Here is a 14,357-nt window from a genome sequence, read left to right as displayed (position 1 = left end):
GCTGCATTTGCTTTTATTTTTGTTGACCATAGTGGAGTCAAATTTTGATTTAAGTGAAATTCTACCAAAAGCGCAAATTAAAAAGGAAAATCAAGGGTAATATATGTCTGAAAAGACTTCCCTTTCCATCTACACAAATATCAAAGCATGTTGGTTTATTCTTCAGGGGAAAAAAAAAGTACACTTTATGAAAGGTAGATAATTGCGAGAAAATTTCATGGGTCAGTTGCAGTTGGTAGTGAGTGAAGTGTATTTTTAAAATTATTTTAGAGCTGCAGGGTCGACATGCAAAAGGAGGAAAGATCCTGATCGGGATTCAATGTAACGAGCGTTTCTCAGAGCCAGAAGAGTTACATCCATCATCAAGTTTATTTGTTCTGAGAAGCATATTATAAATTGTATGGAGTACTATAAAGATGATTCCCTTTACCTTTAAGTATCTCAAGAATGTTAAGCTACAAAAGTAATTTGGAATCAAGCCCATACTTGCGGAGATGATTCAAGACCGTCATGTTAGCATACATGTAGTAAAGGTAATAGGCATATGGTGGGTTATCGTCTTCTGTCCAATTCACGGGTAATTGGCAATCTGCATTAAAGATGTGGTGTTCTGGTTTGGACTCATCATCAACACTATCAAAGCCCACAACCTGTAAAAGCAAGACAATCCCATTCATTATATACCTTCTTCCAAGTCATTCTCTTTAAAAGCTAGTAAAGATGATGGCAGCACAGGGAGTTCTCCAGCACACTGCAAGACAGCTTTACGTCTGTCAATTTATCACTTAATTTTGCTGATCACGGGCATAGCCACAGGGGAGTGCACCAAGGTAATCTCAGTGCTTCGCTATGAGGGGAATTTAGAAATTGTAGTGAGAGCTGCCCTTGGCCACATTGAAACCGTGAATACAGCAGCAGTGAAAGACTTTGAACTCTGTCTATCTGATAAGGAATAACATACAAGGGCAGAGAAACTAAAAATCCAATATTATAAATTAGGTTTTTAAAATAAAATCCATTATAACATCTACAGATGAAGGCACTCAAGGTCCATCCCAAAAATGTTCAACTCATATTCTGCTAAGGGCACAGAATTGCATGTTAATTTCCCCATTGATAGTTAAAGGGGAACAAACTATCCTCAAAGCTGAATCTTCCTTGAACTTTGCTCCCTAATATTTAGCAGCTGTTTATATAACATGAACTAAACATTAGCAGAGCAGCCTGATCAAAGTGACTGACAGCATGCAACACAGATTCAAGTAGCTCTTAAGAGGAGTGAGAATTATTTATCAACATTATCAGGACCTGTAGTATGTCTCTCTCTTGTAACAGAATCCTGTATACTTAATTTTTACTAAGCAAATAGAATCAAAATATAAAAAGACAGAATTTTAGAACTTTAAAATGTAAAACAATGATAATAATGTTTTGTGTCACAACTCAAACTGAAGCGACAAATTTTTTTCTGGAGAAGATGTCACAGACTGGTGCAAAGTAGCAAACATAATACCAATGAGTGAAATCCAGGTTCTGTATTACAATTCCCTGCCTCAGTCATTGTCAAGTAGCACAAGCTGTGGCTTCCATTCTGGAGCCAAGAGCCATTTGCACTATGTCACCCTCCTCCCACTGACATATTCAGTATACTCACGTGCTGAAGGAACAGGTGAAGTTCTGGGTGATCGCGGGGATTAATTGTCGCTTCAAAGATGGGAATAAAAATGTTCTCCAACATGTCCTGGAAGTTGCTCAGCTGTTTCTTTGTGCGGAAGACATCACTGAAAGCAATTCAATATGAAGTTGAATAACTCATTCCTATAGTGATTCTACAGCATCCATTATCTCAACAAATCCTGAAAGGTTTACTTAAGAGTTTTGCATAATCAAATGCTTATTAATGGTTCTAAACTATATTATTAAAAAGTCCCTTGTGCTGAAACATGTACAGCAATTTTTAAAACTGGATGATATCCAAGATCATGTAATAAATAGTTTACACATTATTAGTTTTGAAAACCACAATGGGAATTTGAAATAATAGATCGATTTGCTCTTCAGGGTTCATCCGGTTTGCTTTGCATTAAAGCATGCAGACTGTAGTAAATCAATAAACTAATAAGTCCAAACAAAAACAGTGTACACAACTGAGGACAGAGCTGAATATCAGGTATGTCACATAATGTTATTAAAATGCTTTGCGCCACCTCCCACCTCCAATTTCACCCCCATCAGGTTTGGGCTTTGCCTTTACTGAAGGGCCTGAATTTTTCCCTCATCGGGCACGTGTGATCACCGGGCCTGGGAGTGGTTGGGAAAGGGGCCCCCGACCGCGATTTCACGCTGACTGGCCAATTAATGGCCAGCCAGCATGAAACGTGCGCTGAGAAGCTCAGCGCTGCCAGGGTGGGGACAGGAAGAAGGTGGACAAAGACGTCACCGCAGGCATGGATGAGCACAGCGAGAGAGCTTCCTGAAGGCTGGCAGCTGCCTCAAGGAGCTGCAGATCTGCAAATGATAAAATAAAGCATAGAAAAGCTGGTAAAAATGTCCATGTCGCACAATCAAGCACCAGAAAGCATTCCTCATAAAAATGCTGTCCCCAGATACTTATTTTTATTTTATTGCCAAACAGAGATTTCATCCCACCCTTGGATGGAGTTTCCTGAAAAACGTAATGGCCGCCTGACCCACTGGCCCATCCGCCAACCGTAAGGTTGGACAGGCCACGCAAAATCATGTTCAATTGTGCCATTAATGGGCTTAATAGTCGGTGGGTGTGATTACAACTGCTGCGCGCGCCCACTGAGTGAAACATAGCACGATTTTATGCCCGATTGGGTAGGGTGCGTGCCCACGGGACGTAAAATTCTGCCCAAGATAAAAGATAATCTGGAGTTTAAGTAATTTGCAGCTTCACAGCACATGATAATACTTACAAAAGCCGTGGTACCTGCACCAGCCAGCACACATTGTTGGAGTAGACTCTGTGTTTCACTGCCCACTTTGCCAGTCGATCCCATTCATCCCGGGAACGACCATATATAGACAAGCGCAGCTCCGCATTCTGGTACTTACTTTCTTCAAGATCTTCCATCACTTCCTATGAGGTACAAGGAAAGAACTGGTGACTGTCTTGTGACAATTATAAATATTTTTCAAAGCAGATGGCTTTCTTCCCTTTCCTTTTTCTAGAGTATCTAGTATAACCGACCAGCTCAGACAATCCACACTCAGGCTGCACTGATACCAGTATAAGATGTCATCTTACTGGGTGGCTGCTCTCCCTTAACTTTTCCCTCCCTCCTTGTGTCTGACCTCCACGCAAGGATGTTCCACAGTGACACAGCTGAAATCAAGGTTGAGCATAGAAGATTATCAAGAAACCTATTTCATGGCACAGCAATTTAGGTGTTATGATGCACTGTATAACTATTGTTGCAGTTTTACCTTTACATACCTTTCATACAATACAACATAAGGTGTCAAATAAATGAGAAACAGTACTCTCCATATCTCAATTGTTTTAAATTCTGATGAAAGGTCATCAACCTGAAAACATTAACTTTGGCTGTTTCTTGCTTTACAGATGTTGCCTGACTTTGAGCATTTCCAGCATTTTCTAGTTTTATTTCAAATGCCCAGTTTTTTAAAAAAAAACTTTCCTTTGAATGTGAATATTGTAGACAAGGCCAGCTTTTATTGTCCATCCCTAATTGCAGTTCATGCGGTGTAGGGACTCCAACTGCGTTGTTAGAGAGGGATTTTCAGGATGTGGACATAATGCTTTGGCAATCAATAAAATTTCAATTGCACATTTATTGGTTTGTGCTGTTTGAATCAGAGGGCCTTGAAGTTCAGAAAGGGCTGATTTTAATGGTGTTGCCCCACTAGGGGATCAATCCAAAATCAGAGTACCAAGATCTGTTAAACTCAACAATTTAAATTGCATGACATTTAACATGGGCATGGATTTAATCTTCATATGTGGGTCAAAGACTACATGGTATATGGTTATATGGCCCACAAATACAAAAGCTTGAACACATTTGCATGACTCAATAAACAAGAGGTTAATCTGACATTGAGCACCCAGGTCTCTTCCAATGCCATTAGATGGCACAGGTGAACTGTTTGTAATGCTCTACCTTCTCTATTTCTTTTGAGAAAGAAATGTCTCAATTCCATGTGGAATTGTACTCTCTGATTCCCCAAGCAAGGGCAGTAACTGACTCAAAGAACCAATATTTTGGCCAAGTATGTTTATTTTTCTTATGGGGGAGCCCTTTTTCAAAACGGTGCATCATTTTGTGCAAACATGAAGCAGGAGTGGATACAAGTTGAGCATACTTTGTCACTCTTCATTTAACATATAAAATTGAAAACACATTTTTTGGAAATTGTCTAAAGAATAATATGCAAGGAATATTTGTGGGTAAACAAGTTATCCTGTCCATCTTCATTTTTTGTTTAAATTACACATTTGTCATTTCACATCATTGACATTTCTGTTAAGCATACACATTGAGATTCGACACCTCCCTGTTCAAAGAGAATATGGAAGTAGTTTCCTCGAGATCACTATGGCATTTCAGGTCATTTATGACATGATAGCCATGTTTTTAATTTCAATAGAAAATATAAGTGGTGGAGCCAAATACATTACACCACACGAGGCAAGGCAATGGTTTGCCATGGGACTATCCATGCATTAACTTCCTGATCTCAACCTCTGTCAAAAGAAGCACCTCAATGAGGAAAGTTATTCTGTACAGCTGGGGAGAGAGAAAACCAATGGGTTGTCCACATCCATCATAGATAGTGTGCAACATACCTAGATCAAAGGGATGCAGTTAATACTTATATTTAACAAAGGGAAAAAGTATTAAACTAAACATGGAAAAGAAAGCATAATCTGCAAAACTTCCACAATCTTTAAAGTCTCTGCAACTCTAACCTTTATAATGTGACCAAAATATTTGCCTTCAATGTAATTATCGGTCTTGATGAAAATCTCACGAAGAATCGATTCACCAATTGGGTTGTACTTAGCATTGAATTTATCAAATCGATGAAAGGTATTTCGATCCTAGAACAGAAAATCAATATTTAGGAAGTCAAAACTCTGACCTTTTAGCAAGGGCGCGATATAGATATCAATCACCCGCCCTCCTCCTCATCTGTCCATACAGTTTCCTACCTCAATTGCATTAACTACGAGTCAAATTTGTTCACACTGCACCCCATGGAAGGAAAGAATACAGATAATTAGCAATGGAGTAATCATCACTGATTGTTTCCTGTGGGCAGTTCAGGAGTGCCAAGGAGATTGGCCTGATTTGTCAACTAAGAAAGTGTGCAGCCTGGCCAGAAACCACAAGCAGATAGCCAAAGAGTTCAGAAACAAAGAAATTGTCTAAACTTAAGTCTGTGGTGTGGCCCCAGTGGAACTTCACCACGAGACAAAAGAACTGACTTTGTCTCTTGGGTTTAATTTCATGGTTTTTTGTGTATGTTCAAGAGATTGCAAAAGATGTTGGGAGAAATTTTAATTCACTCCAAATTTGTCCCAATTTTCACAACAGATGACAAAAAAAACCATACTGGAAACAGTGGGGAACACCAAGGCCAGAATTTTCACGTTGGCGTGCATGGGTGGGCCCAGCATGCCAATGCATAAAATGACACATGGTGATGTTGGCCGTGCGTACCGATGTCATTGCGTGTCATTCAGATCTTCTGTTCGGCGGGCGCACACCAGGCAGCTGTGCGCCCGCTGAAGGTCAAAGGACTGTTGAGACTGACAAACCAATTAAAGAAATTGTCAATGCTGCCCTTCCAACCTTAAGGTTGGTAGGCAGGCGAAGAGCCCAAGCGGCCTTCGCGTTTTTCAGGAAACCTCATCCATGGGTGGGATGAGGTTTCCTGAAGGTTTTATTAAATGACTAAATATTTTTGGCAAATTCGTAAACATGTGCCAGCTCATGTGACACTGTCACATGAAGGGACATTTCCAAATAATTTTTACCTTCCTTTAATAAAATATTTCAATATGAACTTAATCTCCCCGAGGAACGGAGCTGCCCCAGGGAGATTTCTGTGCTATGCACGAAAGAGCGCAGGCCCCAATTCTCCCTCCTCCCCCCACCTGCACAGCAGGGCTCAGCACTACTGGCCATACGTCACGCTGGGCAGGCTTTAATTGGCCCGCCCACGTTAAAATGGCAGCGCACAGCCAATCGACTCCACGCCCACCCCCAACCGTCCCACCCAACAGGCAGAAAATTCTGCCCCAAGGGTCTAAAGCCACTAATATTAGTAAAAAGTACAAGAGAAATGAATACGACTATGAGCTGGCAAATTCCTTAGGTTGTAGCCCATCAGGTTCATGGTTTTAAAAGCTGCAGCTGCAGAAATTATGGACACATTCATTTTGATTTTCCATAATTCCTTAAATTCTAGAACAGTCCCCACAGATTAGAATGTAGCAAATGCAGCCAAGAAAATGGGGAGATCAAAAAAAGGAACTTTAGACCATTTAGTCTAACTTTGGTAGAAGCAGGAGTGCTAGAATCTGTGATTAGGGACAACAACATGGTAACTTAGAAAATCATAGTTATGATTAGGCAGAGTTAACATAGTTCTATGAAAGGGAAATGGTGTTTGGCATATCAGAATTTTTTTTGGAGGGTGTACCTAGCAGGGTAGGTAAGGGCAGAACCAGTGGCTGTAATATATTTGTATTTTCAAAAGGTATTGAATAAGGTGCCACACAAGAGATTGTTTCATGAGATTAGGGTTCATGATTAGGGGAGTGTGTTAGCAAGGATCGAGGATTCATAAATGGACAGAAAATAAAGTAAGAATAAATAGCCACAAGGATTGGCACTCAGGACTCAGCTATTTATAAATGGCTGTATTTGCTGCCAACGCCGGGCATGCACAGTTTTACTCCTTGACGTCAATGTGAGCAGCGGAGTAGAAAGCGGCCAGGAACAGAGGTGCTTATCAGACAGTCATTAAAGACAATAATTTAAAAAGCCACACCTTCTCGAGTCGGTGGGGCAGAATGGAGCTGGGGATCAGGATGGGAGGGAAGGAAAGCTCCTGATCAACCTGGTGACAGCCACAATTCTGGATTACAACCTTCATAACCCATATTTGTAGCTCCGGGATTTCTTCCCAGTGACAGGCCTGGGTTAAAGGGAAGGGGAACTGGAGCGGGGATTCAGAAACTGTGGGGAGGCCATGTCCCGACTACCCACCCACGGTGGGACTGCAAACGTGGGATATGGACGTTGTAATCCAGAATTGCGGCCATCACTGGGTGGATCAGAAGCCTGCGCTCCCTCCCATCCCGATCCCCGGAAACTGCAGGGAGGCTGCACCCTGGCTGCCTGCCTGCCATAGGGCTCAGAAGCTGGGTGAAATAAGATCCAAACAGCACTGTCTCTCCTGCAAATTGCATCATTACTTTCTGCGCATGTGCAGCCGAGTGTGCATGCGCGGCAAGTGTGCATGTGCAGACAGGTATTGTGTAGCCATCTTGCATTGGCAGGAGACAATGTTACAAAATAGGTTAATGATTTAGATATGGTACACTTGATCCCTTCATCAATGTTTGCTGAGAGATGGAACGTAAGCTGTGAGAAGGAAAAAGAGGCTGCACAGACTAACTGGATGAGTAAGAAGATTGCAGATAGAGGGCTGAATTTTTTGCCTATCGGGTGGGTGGGCCCCGGCCCAATCTCCGGCGGGCAGGGAGCCGATCCCCGCTGGAGAAGCGGACCATGCCGCCAATTAAGGTCCGCCCAGCGTGATGCCTGCCAGGAAGCGCTATGGCAGGGGTGGGGGTAGATTCCCCAAATGCGAGAGTGCGCTCTTTAGTGCATGTGCGTGTCAAAGAGTGCACATCTCCCTGAGGCAAAGTGCTGCCTCAGGGAGATCGCTGAAAGGTTTTCAAACTTTAAAAATAGAAAAATAAAAAAATCATTAACATGTCCCCCTCATATGACAATGTCACACGAGATAGGACATGTTAATAAATTGCACAAAAACTTTAATAAACTTTTTTAAAACCAACATAAAATCTCATCCGGCTGCTGGAAGAGGTTTCATGTTTTTTCTATTCCCCGCCAGGGCTCCTGGCCTGCCCACTAACCTTAAGGTTGGACGGGCAGGTCCTTTAATTGTTTTAATTATCCTGTCAATGGCCTCAATTGGCCATTGACAGGTCAGCGGGTGGACAGCTGATCGCGCTGTGCCCCCGCTTTCCTGAAGATTTAAATGGGGCGGGATGACATCGGGGATTCCCCCCCAAGGTCATCCCGCATCATTTTCATGTCGGTGAGCGGGCCCCACCCCCTTGTTGCCGATGGAAAAATTCAGCCCAGTGTATAATATGGAGAAATGTGAAATTGTCCACTTTGGTAAAAAGAATTTAAAAAAAAATTATTTTTTTAAAAGAGAGACTCATAAATGTTGGTTTTCAGAAGGATTTGGGGTCCTTGTTCATGAATCACAAAGTTTAATGCAGGTATAGCAAGCATATAGGAAAACAAATGATATGTTACTCCAACATCCTTGCAATAAGGGTAAGTTCTGCTGCAATTATATTGGGCTTTGGTAAGAACACACACCTTGGAGTACTGTGCGCAGTTCTGGGTCTCCTTAGCTAAAGGAGGATACACATGCCTTAAAGGAGGAGCAGCAAAGCTTTATTGGACTGATTCCTGGCTCGAAAGTATTGTCCTCTGAGAAAAGATCAAGCAGAATGGATCTATATTCTCTGAGTTTAGAAAAATGTGAACTGATTTAATTGAAATGTATAAAATTCTGAGAGGGCTTGACAGGGTAGATGCTGAGGGGGTGTTTTTCTGGCTGGAAAGCCGACAACTAGGGATCCTGGTCTCATGATAGGGAGGCAACCATTTAGGACTGAAATGAGGAGAAATTTCTTCACTTAGAGGGTTGTAAATCTTTAGAATTCTCTACCCCAAAGGACTGTGACTGTTCATTCATTGAGTATATTCAAGACTGAGACTGAAGATTTTTGGACATTATGATAATCACGGGATACGGCGATAGGTCACGAAATTGAAGTTGAGGCAATATATTAACCATGATCTTATTTAATGATTCAGCAGGTTTGTGGGGTCAGAAAGCTTACTCACACTCTTATTGTCAGCTGGTAATACTCATTTACTTATCTGTGAAATAGCTCGATTATATTACATTTCATACAATATTTGTATGAGTTAATTTTAGTTTTTAAACACATTACCCCAAATTCCCAGATTTTTAAAACGATCTCCACTAGTTTTCATCAATTTTAATTAACAATTGGTAGACGTATCAACTTGGAAGTTGTCGGGAAATTTCACTTCCTGCTATTCTTACCCAGTTCATCAAAATATCAAGTCACAGAAATAATAATAATAATGATATTTTTAGTTACATCTTCTCTGCTGCCCCATGTGGTGTTCTGGCACCAAGGGTTTTTATTTAACCCTGGAATCCATATTCAGTCATCTCCCTTTTTCTCTTCCAAGGGCAGAACTTTCCGCTCGTTGGGCAGGCGTGTCCAACCCAAACCAGCATAAAATGACACGTGGTGGTATCGGGTGAGCGTCCCGACATCATTATGCACTCGCACGACATTTTGGTCAGCAGCGAGCCCTCCGACAATTAAATGGCCTATTAAGGCGATTAAAGTAATAATTAAGTTCAATTTTTTGCTGGCAGGCGAAAAGATCAAGTGGCCTTTCGATTTTTTAGGAAACCTCATCCACAAAAAAAAAATGACCCCTCATGTGACAGTCACAGCAGGGATATGTTATGAATGAACTTTTAAGCTTTAAACATTTTAATTTAATTTTTATTTGTTGTTGGAAACCCTCATCCACAGCCGGGATGAGGTTTCCCACAACAAATAAAAATTAAGTAAAAATGTTTAAAGTTCATTCATAACATATCCCTGCTGTGACTGTCACATGAGGGGACATTTTTTAAACACTTTTAAAAGCTTTCCTTTTTATTTTCAAAAATCTCCATCTCCGAGGCAGCTGTGTGCCTCAGGGAGCTTTTCCTGCACACACCTACGTGCACGCGCAAACTTCTGCGTTCACCTTCCCCCCACCACATAGGCAGCGCTGAAGCACGTGTGTTAACCTGCGTAGGCCTTAACTGACCTGCCAGTGCGAAATTGTGGTCGTGACCCAATCACGGGTGGCCGTCAGCTACCCGACCCCTCCCACTCACGCCTGCTCGGTGAGGGCAAAATCCTGGCCCAGGTTTTTCTAAGCGTCTCTGCCTGCTTAAGATAGGAACGTTGGAAATAGGGGCAGGAGTAGGCCATCGAACCTGCTCTGCTATTCAAACAGATCATGGCTAATAATTTACTGCTACACCACTTTTGCTTACTATCCCCATATCCCTTGATGCCATGAGGCTCCAGAAATCTATTGATTTCTGTCTTGAATATGCTCAAAAATTGTGCTTCCACAGCCCTCGGGGTAGGGAATTCCAAAGATTCACCCCGCACTGAGTGAAGAAATTCCTCATTTCAGTCTTAAATGGCCTGCCCCTTATTCTGAAACTGCGACCCCTGGTTCTAGGCTCACCAGCCAGGGGAAACATCCAACCCACATCTACCATCTCGCCTTGTAAGAATTTTGTAAGTTTCAATGAGATCACCTCTAATTCTTCAAAACTCTGGAGAATACAGGCCCGGCCTACTCAACCTTTCCTCATAATTCAATCCCACTATCCCAGGATTACCCAAATGAACCTCTGTTGCACTCCCTCTATGGCAAGTATATCTTTCCTGCAGTAAAACTTCCTTACTCCTGAAATATCAACAAGGATGAGATTTTTTGAATCTCAGCTGCACCCATTCATGAAATATAATATTCACCATTATTTTCTTCCCATCACCAGTATTTAATATCCAGAAATAAAGATGGAGAAGTTACCAGGCATTGTGATTTATTAACTTCAGTCCCAACCTCAGTTACCAGTGGGATACAGCATCTTACCAATTCCTGTCAGAGTCAAGTCTATCCTGGTAACAAGAAAATCTACATATATTACTTAAGCAAAACTTTTATCCCAAATTTATTATTTCAACCTTTATAACCTTCAATGGAACTCTTAAGTAGCATTTATTCCCATCACACTTTTCGTCATAGGAGGAAATTCCACCAACTTAAAAAGGCGCATAAAATGGCTTCATCTAATATAAGGAGCAATGATAATAGCTAATAGCATTCGCTGTTGCTCACTGTTCGCCATAACAAAGGAGGCAGAATCTGACTGACAGCAGCTTTTACAATGTCAACAATCAGCAGACACTCCAGCAGAACCACTGATCATTCATGCACAAAATAAATGGCAAGTCAGCATGAGGTATTCATAGAGCTCAATATTTTAGCACTAATTACTTTACAAACAGGGAAGGGAGGCTTATCAAAATCATAAGGGCCTGAAGCACATCTATGCCACTGTACAAATAAACATTTTTTTGCCTATACTGAAGAACATTTTCATCTCAATGTCTTCACTGTTTTGTTAGATGCCTCTTCCTTGATCCCTTGTACATTTCTTCATGGTTTGTTAATTCCTTCTCATTTGGTCCCTTGTGTCCCCCTGTGCAATCACTGCTCTCCAAATGTATTAGTATCCCTGTTCCAATGCATTTCGCTTTGCAGCAGATATACATGAGAGCATTACGGATTATGTTGCCTTTAGAAATCCCCTGAGTGCCCCTAAAAACTCTTCAGCTATAATTGGAATGACAATCTTGTGGGAACTTGTAACAGAGTTTGACATTATAATGATGGGACGATAGCCCTGGGGGGGCAAAATTAGATAATCACGAGTTTTAAAAAAAAAGGCAAATTCACACAATAGAGCAGATACTGGGGTTGCTATTAAGTTGGGGGTCAGTTAGCTCAGTTGGCTGGACGGCTGGTTTGTGGTGCAGAGTGACGCCAACTGTGCGGGTTCAATTCCCGTACCGGCTGAGGTCAACCATGACGGCCCCAACTTTTCAACCTTGCCCCTCGCCTGAGGTTAAACTAATGAGAGAGCAGCCTATGGTCCTCTTGGACTATGGTGACTTTCTTCTTCATTCTATTAAGTTCAGTTGGAAATATCCTTCAAGAAATGTCATATGCCTGACACATTGTATAATACATATATTTTACAGGGCTGAGCTTTTAGTACGGTAGTACCTGACATCGGTGTTCCAACAAACTGTGTCATTGAGCAAAGATTGATTTTTTTCCTGCCCATGTGCCTCCACTTGGAGAGTCTCCAACCTCAGCTGTGTTAACAGAGACAAATGGAAACAGGGCACTGTGCCTGAAAATCCATCATGAAAAGGCCACTACAATCTCTGTGCAGCTCCTAGCAAGCTCCTGAGTGAGAGAATGTCACAAAATACTTCCAAACCATCTCAGCTGAACGATGCAACAAAACGATAGCTCAATTTTATTTTGACTATTAGTGCATTTCTAAAGAATAAGAGAAGCACTGAAAATGTGGAATAGCTCATGCATCATGCACTTTTGGAAATACACATCAGTTACCCAACCTGAATAGCATCTGCACTAACATCCACTTTGTTCAATCTGAAAATATTGGAAATGGCTAAGAATGCTAGAATAATTAATGGTCAATAAAAATACTGCTCCTACAATAATTAAGGATTTACAAATAAGATTTATTTCCTAATATGAAATGTGACTTTTGCAGCAGATTAATTTGCAAGTTACCTCTCTTTATCCCACAACTGCCTTTTAAGCGTCACTTTAAACCTTTAATTTAAAACTCTGTAAACCAGGATCTTTACAAAATGAGTACATGTCCTCTGCAATGTTAGACAGTCCAGGCAAACTAGAGAGCAAATCTCTTAGCCAACTGAAGTTATCACGTGCTCAAAAGGTTTAGTAATTTTTAAGAGATTAAAATTACTGATGAGTGAATATGAACAGCCAAGGTTCATGGTAGTCAAGGTTGAAAAGGTTAAAAGACACTGTGTTTAAACAGGGTTAACTAAATAGATGACTTGAAGCCTGGTAGTAGAAGGGAGAAAAAAAAACATAATTCTGAGGTTCTAGGAGGAGAGTTGAAGACAGACAGAGATGGCTCACAATTCCAAAATATTGTTAATTTGGGAAGGAAGTGGTTGAGGGATGTTTGGGGTTCATAAAATAAATTAACTTCATTGACTAGTTTATCAATATTAATACGGTCAAAGAAAAGATAGATTGCAACAGAGGCTGAAAGTTAGGTATCAAAGAAAGATTTTTTTCTTGAATCATGTCTACTGGTACAAGCGAGAACTGCCAGGACATTTGAGAACATGCTTAGATAGCCATGAACATAGCTTGATAGATCATGAGCTTTTATGAAAAAATGCACAATGCCAGACTGTACCAAAGATTTTACAGATATCTAATGCAATGAGAAATTATTCACCAAAGAATTCAAGGGAAGAGTTCCAGAGATAAGTAAATAACCAGCACTGCTCCATCTTAAAATCTATACTATGGAGGAAACAACAATCCAAAGCATGCACCACATTTCCATATTCATCTATCAACTCAAAATATTTCAGCAGGTTATTTTATGTTTCCTTTTTCTTGCTCTCCAGCTTCAGCCATTAGAGACAGCACCACAGCTGGCTTCTATTTGATACCAATTATCTTCAGCCCAAAAGAGCAGGTACACAAACATTTGAGCCTACGGCCATACTAGTCTGAAAACGCCCGATCTCGTCTGATCTCGGAAGCTAAGCACACTCAGGCCTGGTTAGTACTTGGATGGGAGACTGCCTGGGAATACCAGGTGCAGTAGGCTTTGGCTTGGCCTAAATAGCCAAGTGGTTATGGTACTGGGCTTGTAACCCCAAGATCAAGAGTTCAAATCTCACACTGGCAAACTATGAAACAATGCAACTTCATCTGAATAGGAACAGATGGAAATGTGTTTGTACTCGAAAGAGTTACATGGACAATGAGCTTATTTGGATCCCTGGCAGTTGGAAAAGGAAGATCACATGACACAACACAAACATTTGATGGCACAACAGATTCAAAACTGACAAACAACAATTTACCTTCTCTTTTCTTCCATAACCTGCTACCTTTCCTTATAAACTCAATCACTGTTACATCATTGATTACATCATTCATTTACTCTAGCTCATTAAGTACTGCATGCTTACTAACCTCCAATATCTAAAAATGGCACTATGAGCACATTTCCAGTGAAAGAAGGCAAACTAAAGTGAACCCCTCTCTGATACAGATAACCTGCAGCCCTTGTCTTACATGGTTCAAGCTACTTTGTGG

The 14,357-nt window shown here is 41.1% G+C and overlaps 1 protein-coding gene and 1 non-coding gene across 8 annotated transcripts in view; one reads left to right on the top strand and one right to left on the bottom strand.

Annotated features, from left to right (window-relative positions):
- LOC121282105 (AMP deaminase 2-like) overlaps positions 1–14,357 on the bottom strand; it is a 153,571-nt gene that overhangs the window by 22,871 nt on the left and 116,343 nt on the right. For all 7 annotated transcript variants that reach the window (XM_041195575.1, XM_041195572.1, XM_041195573.1 and 4 more), the window contains 4 exons: positions 4,958–5,089; positions 2,940–3,103; positions 1,655–1,781; positions 487–650 (listed from right to left, as the gene is read on the bottom strand). In XM_041195575.1, coding sequence (XP_041051509.1) covers positions 487–650; positions 1,655–1,781; positions 2,940–3,103; positions 4,958–5,089 — 587 coding nt within the window. The remainder of the gene's footprint in view (positions 1–486; positions 651–1,654; positions 1,782–2,939; positions 3,104–4,957; positions 5,090–14,357) is intronic.
- On the top strand, positions 13,745–13,863 carry LOC121282685. The gene has a single exon (XR_005944110.1). It is a non-coding gene; the product is annotated as a 5S ribosomal RNA (ribosomal RNA).

Source organism: Carcharodon carcharias, chromosome 9, assembly GCF_017639515.1.
Source record: "Carcharodon carcharias isolate sCarCar2 chromosome 9, sCarCar2.pri, whole genome shotgun sequence".
In the NCBI taxonomy this organism is placed as follows: domain Eukaryota; kingdom Metazoa; phylum Chordata; class Chondrichthyes; order Lamniformes; family Lamnidae; genus Carcharodon; species Carcharodon carcharias.
The sequence above is the reverse complement of the archived record's forward strand: the minus strand, read 5'-3'. Positions and strand labels throughout refer to the sequence as shown.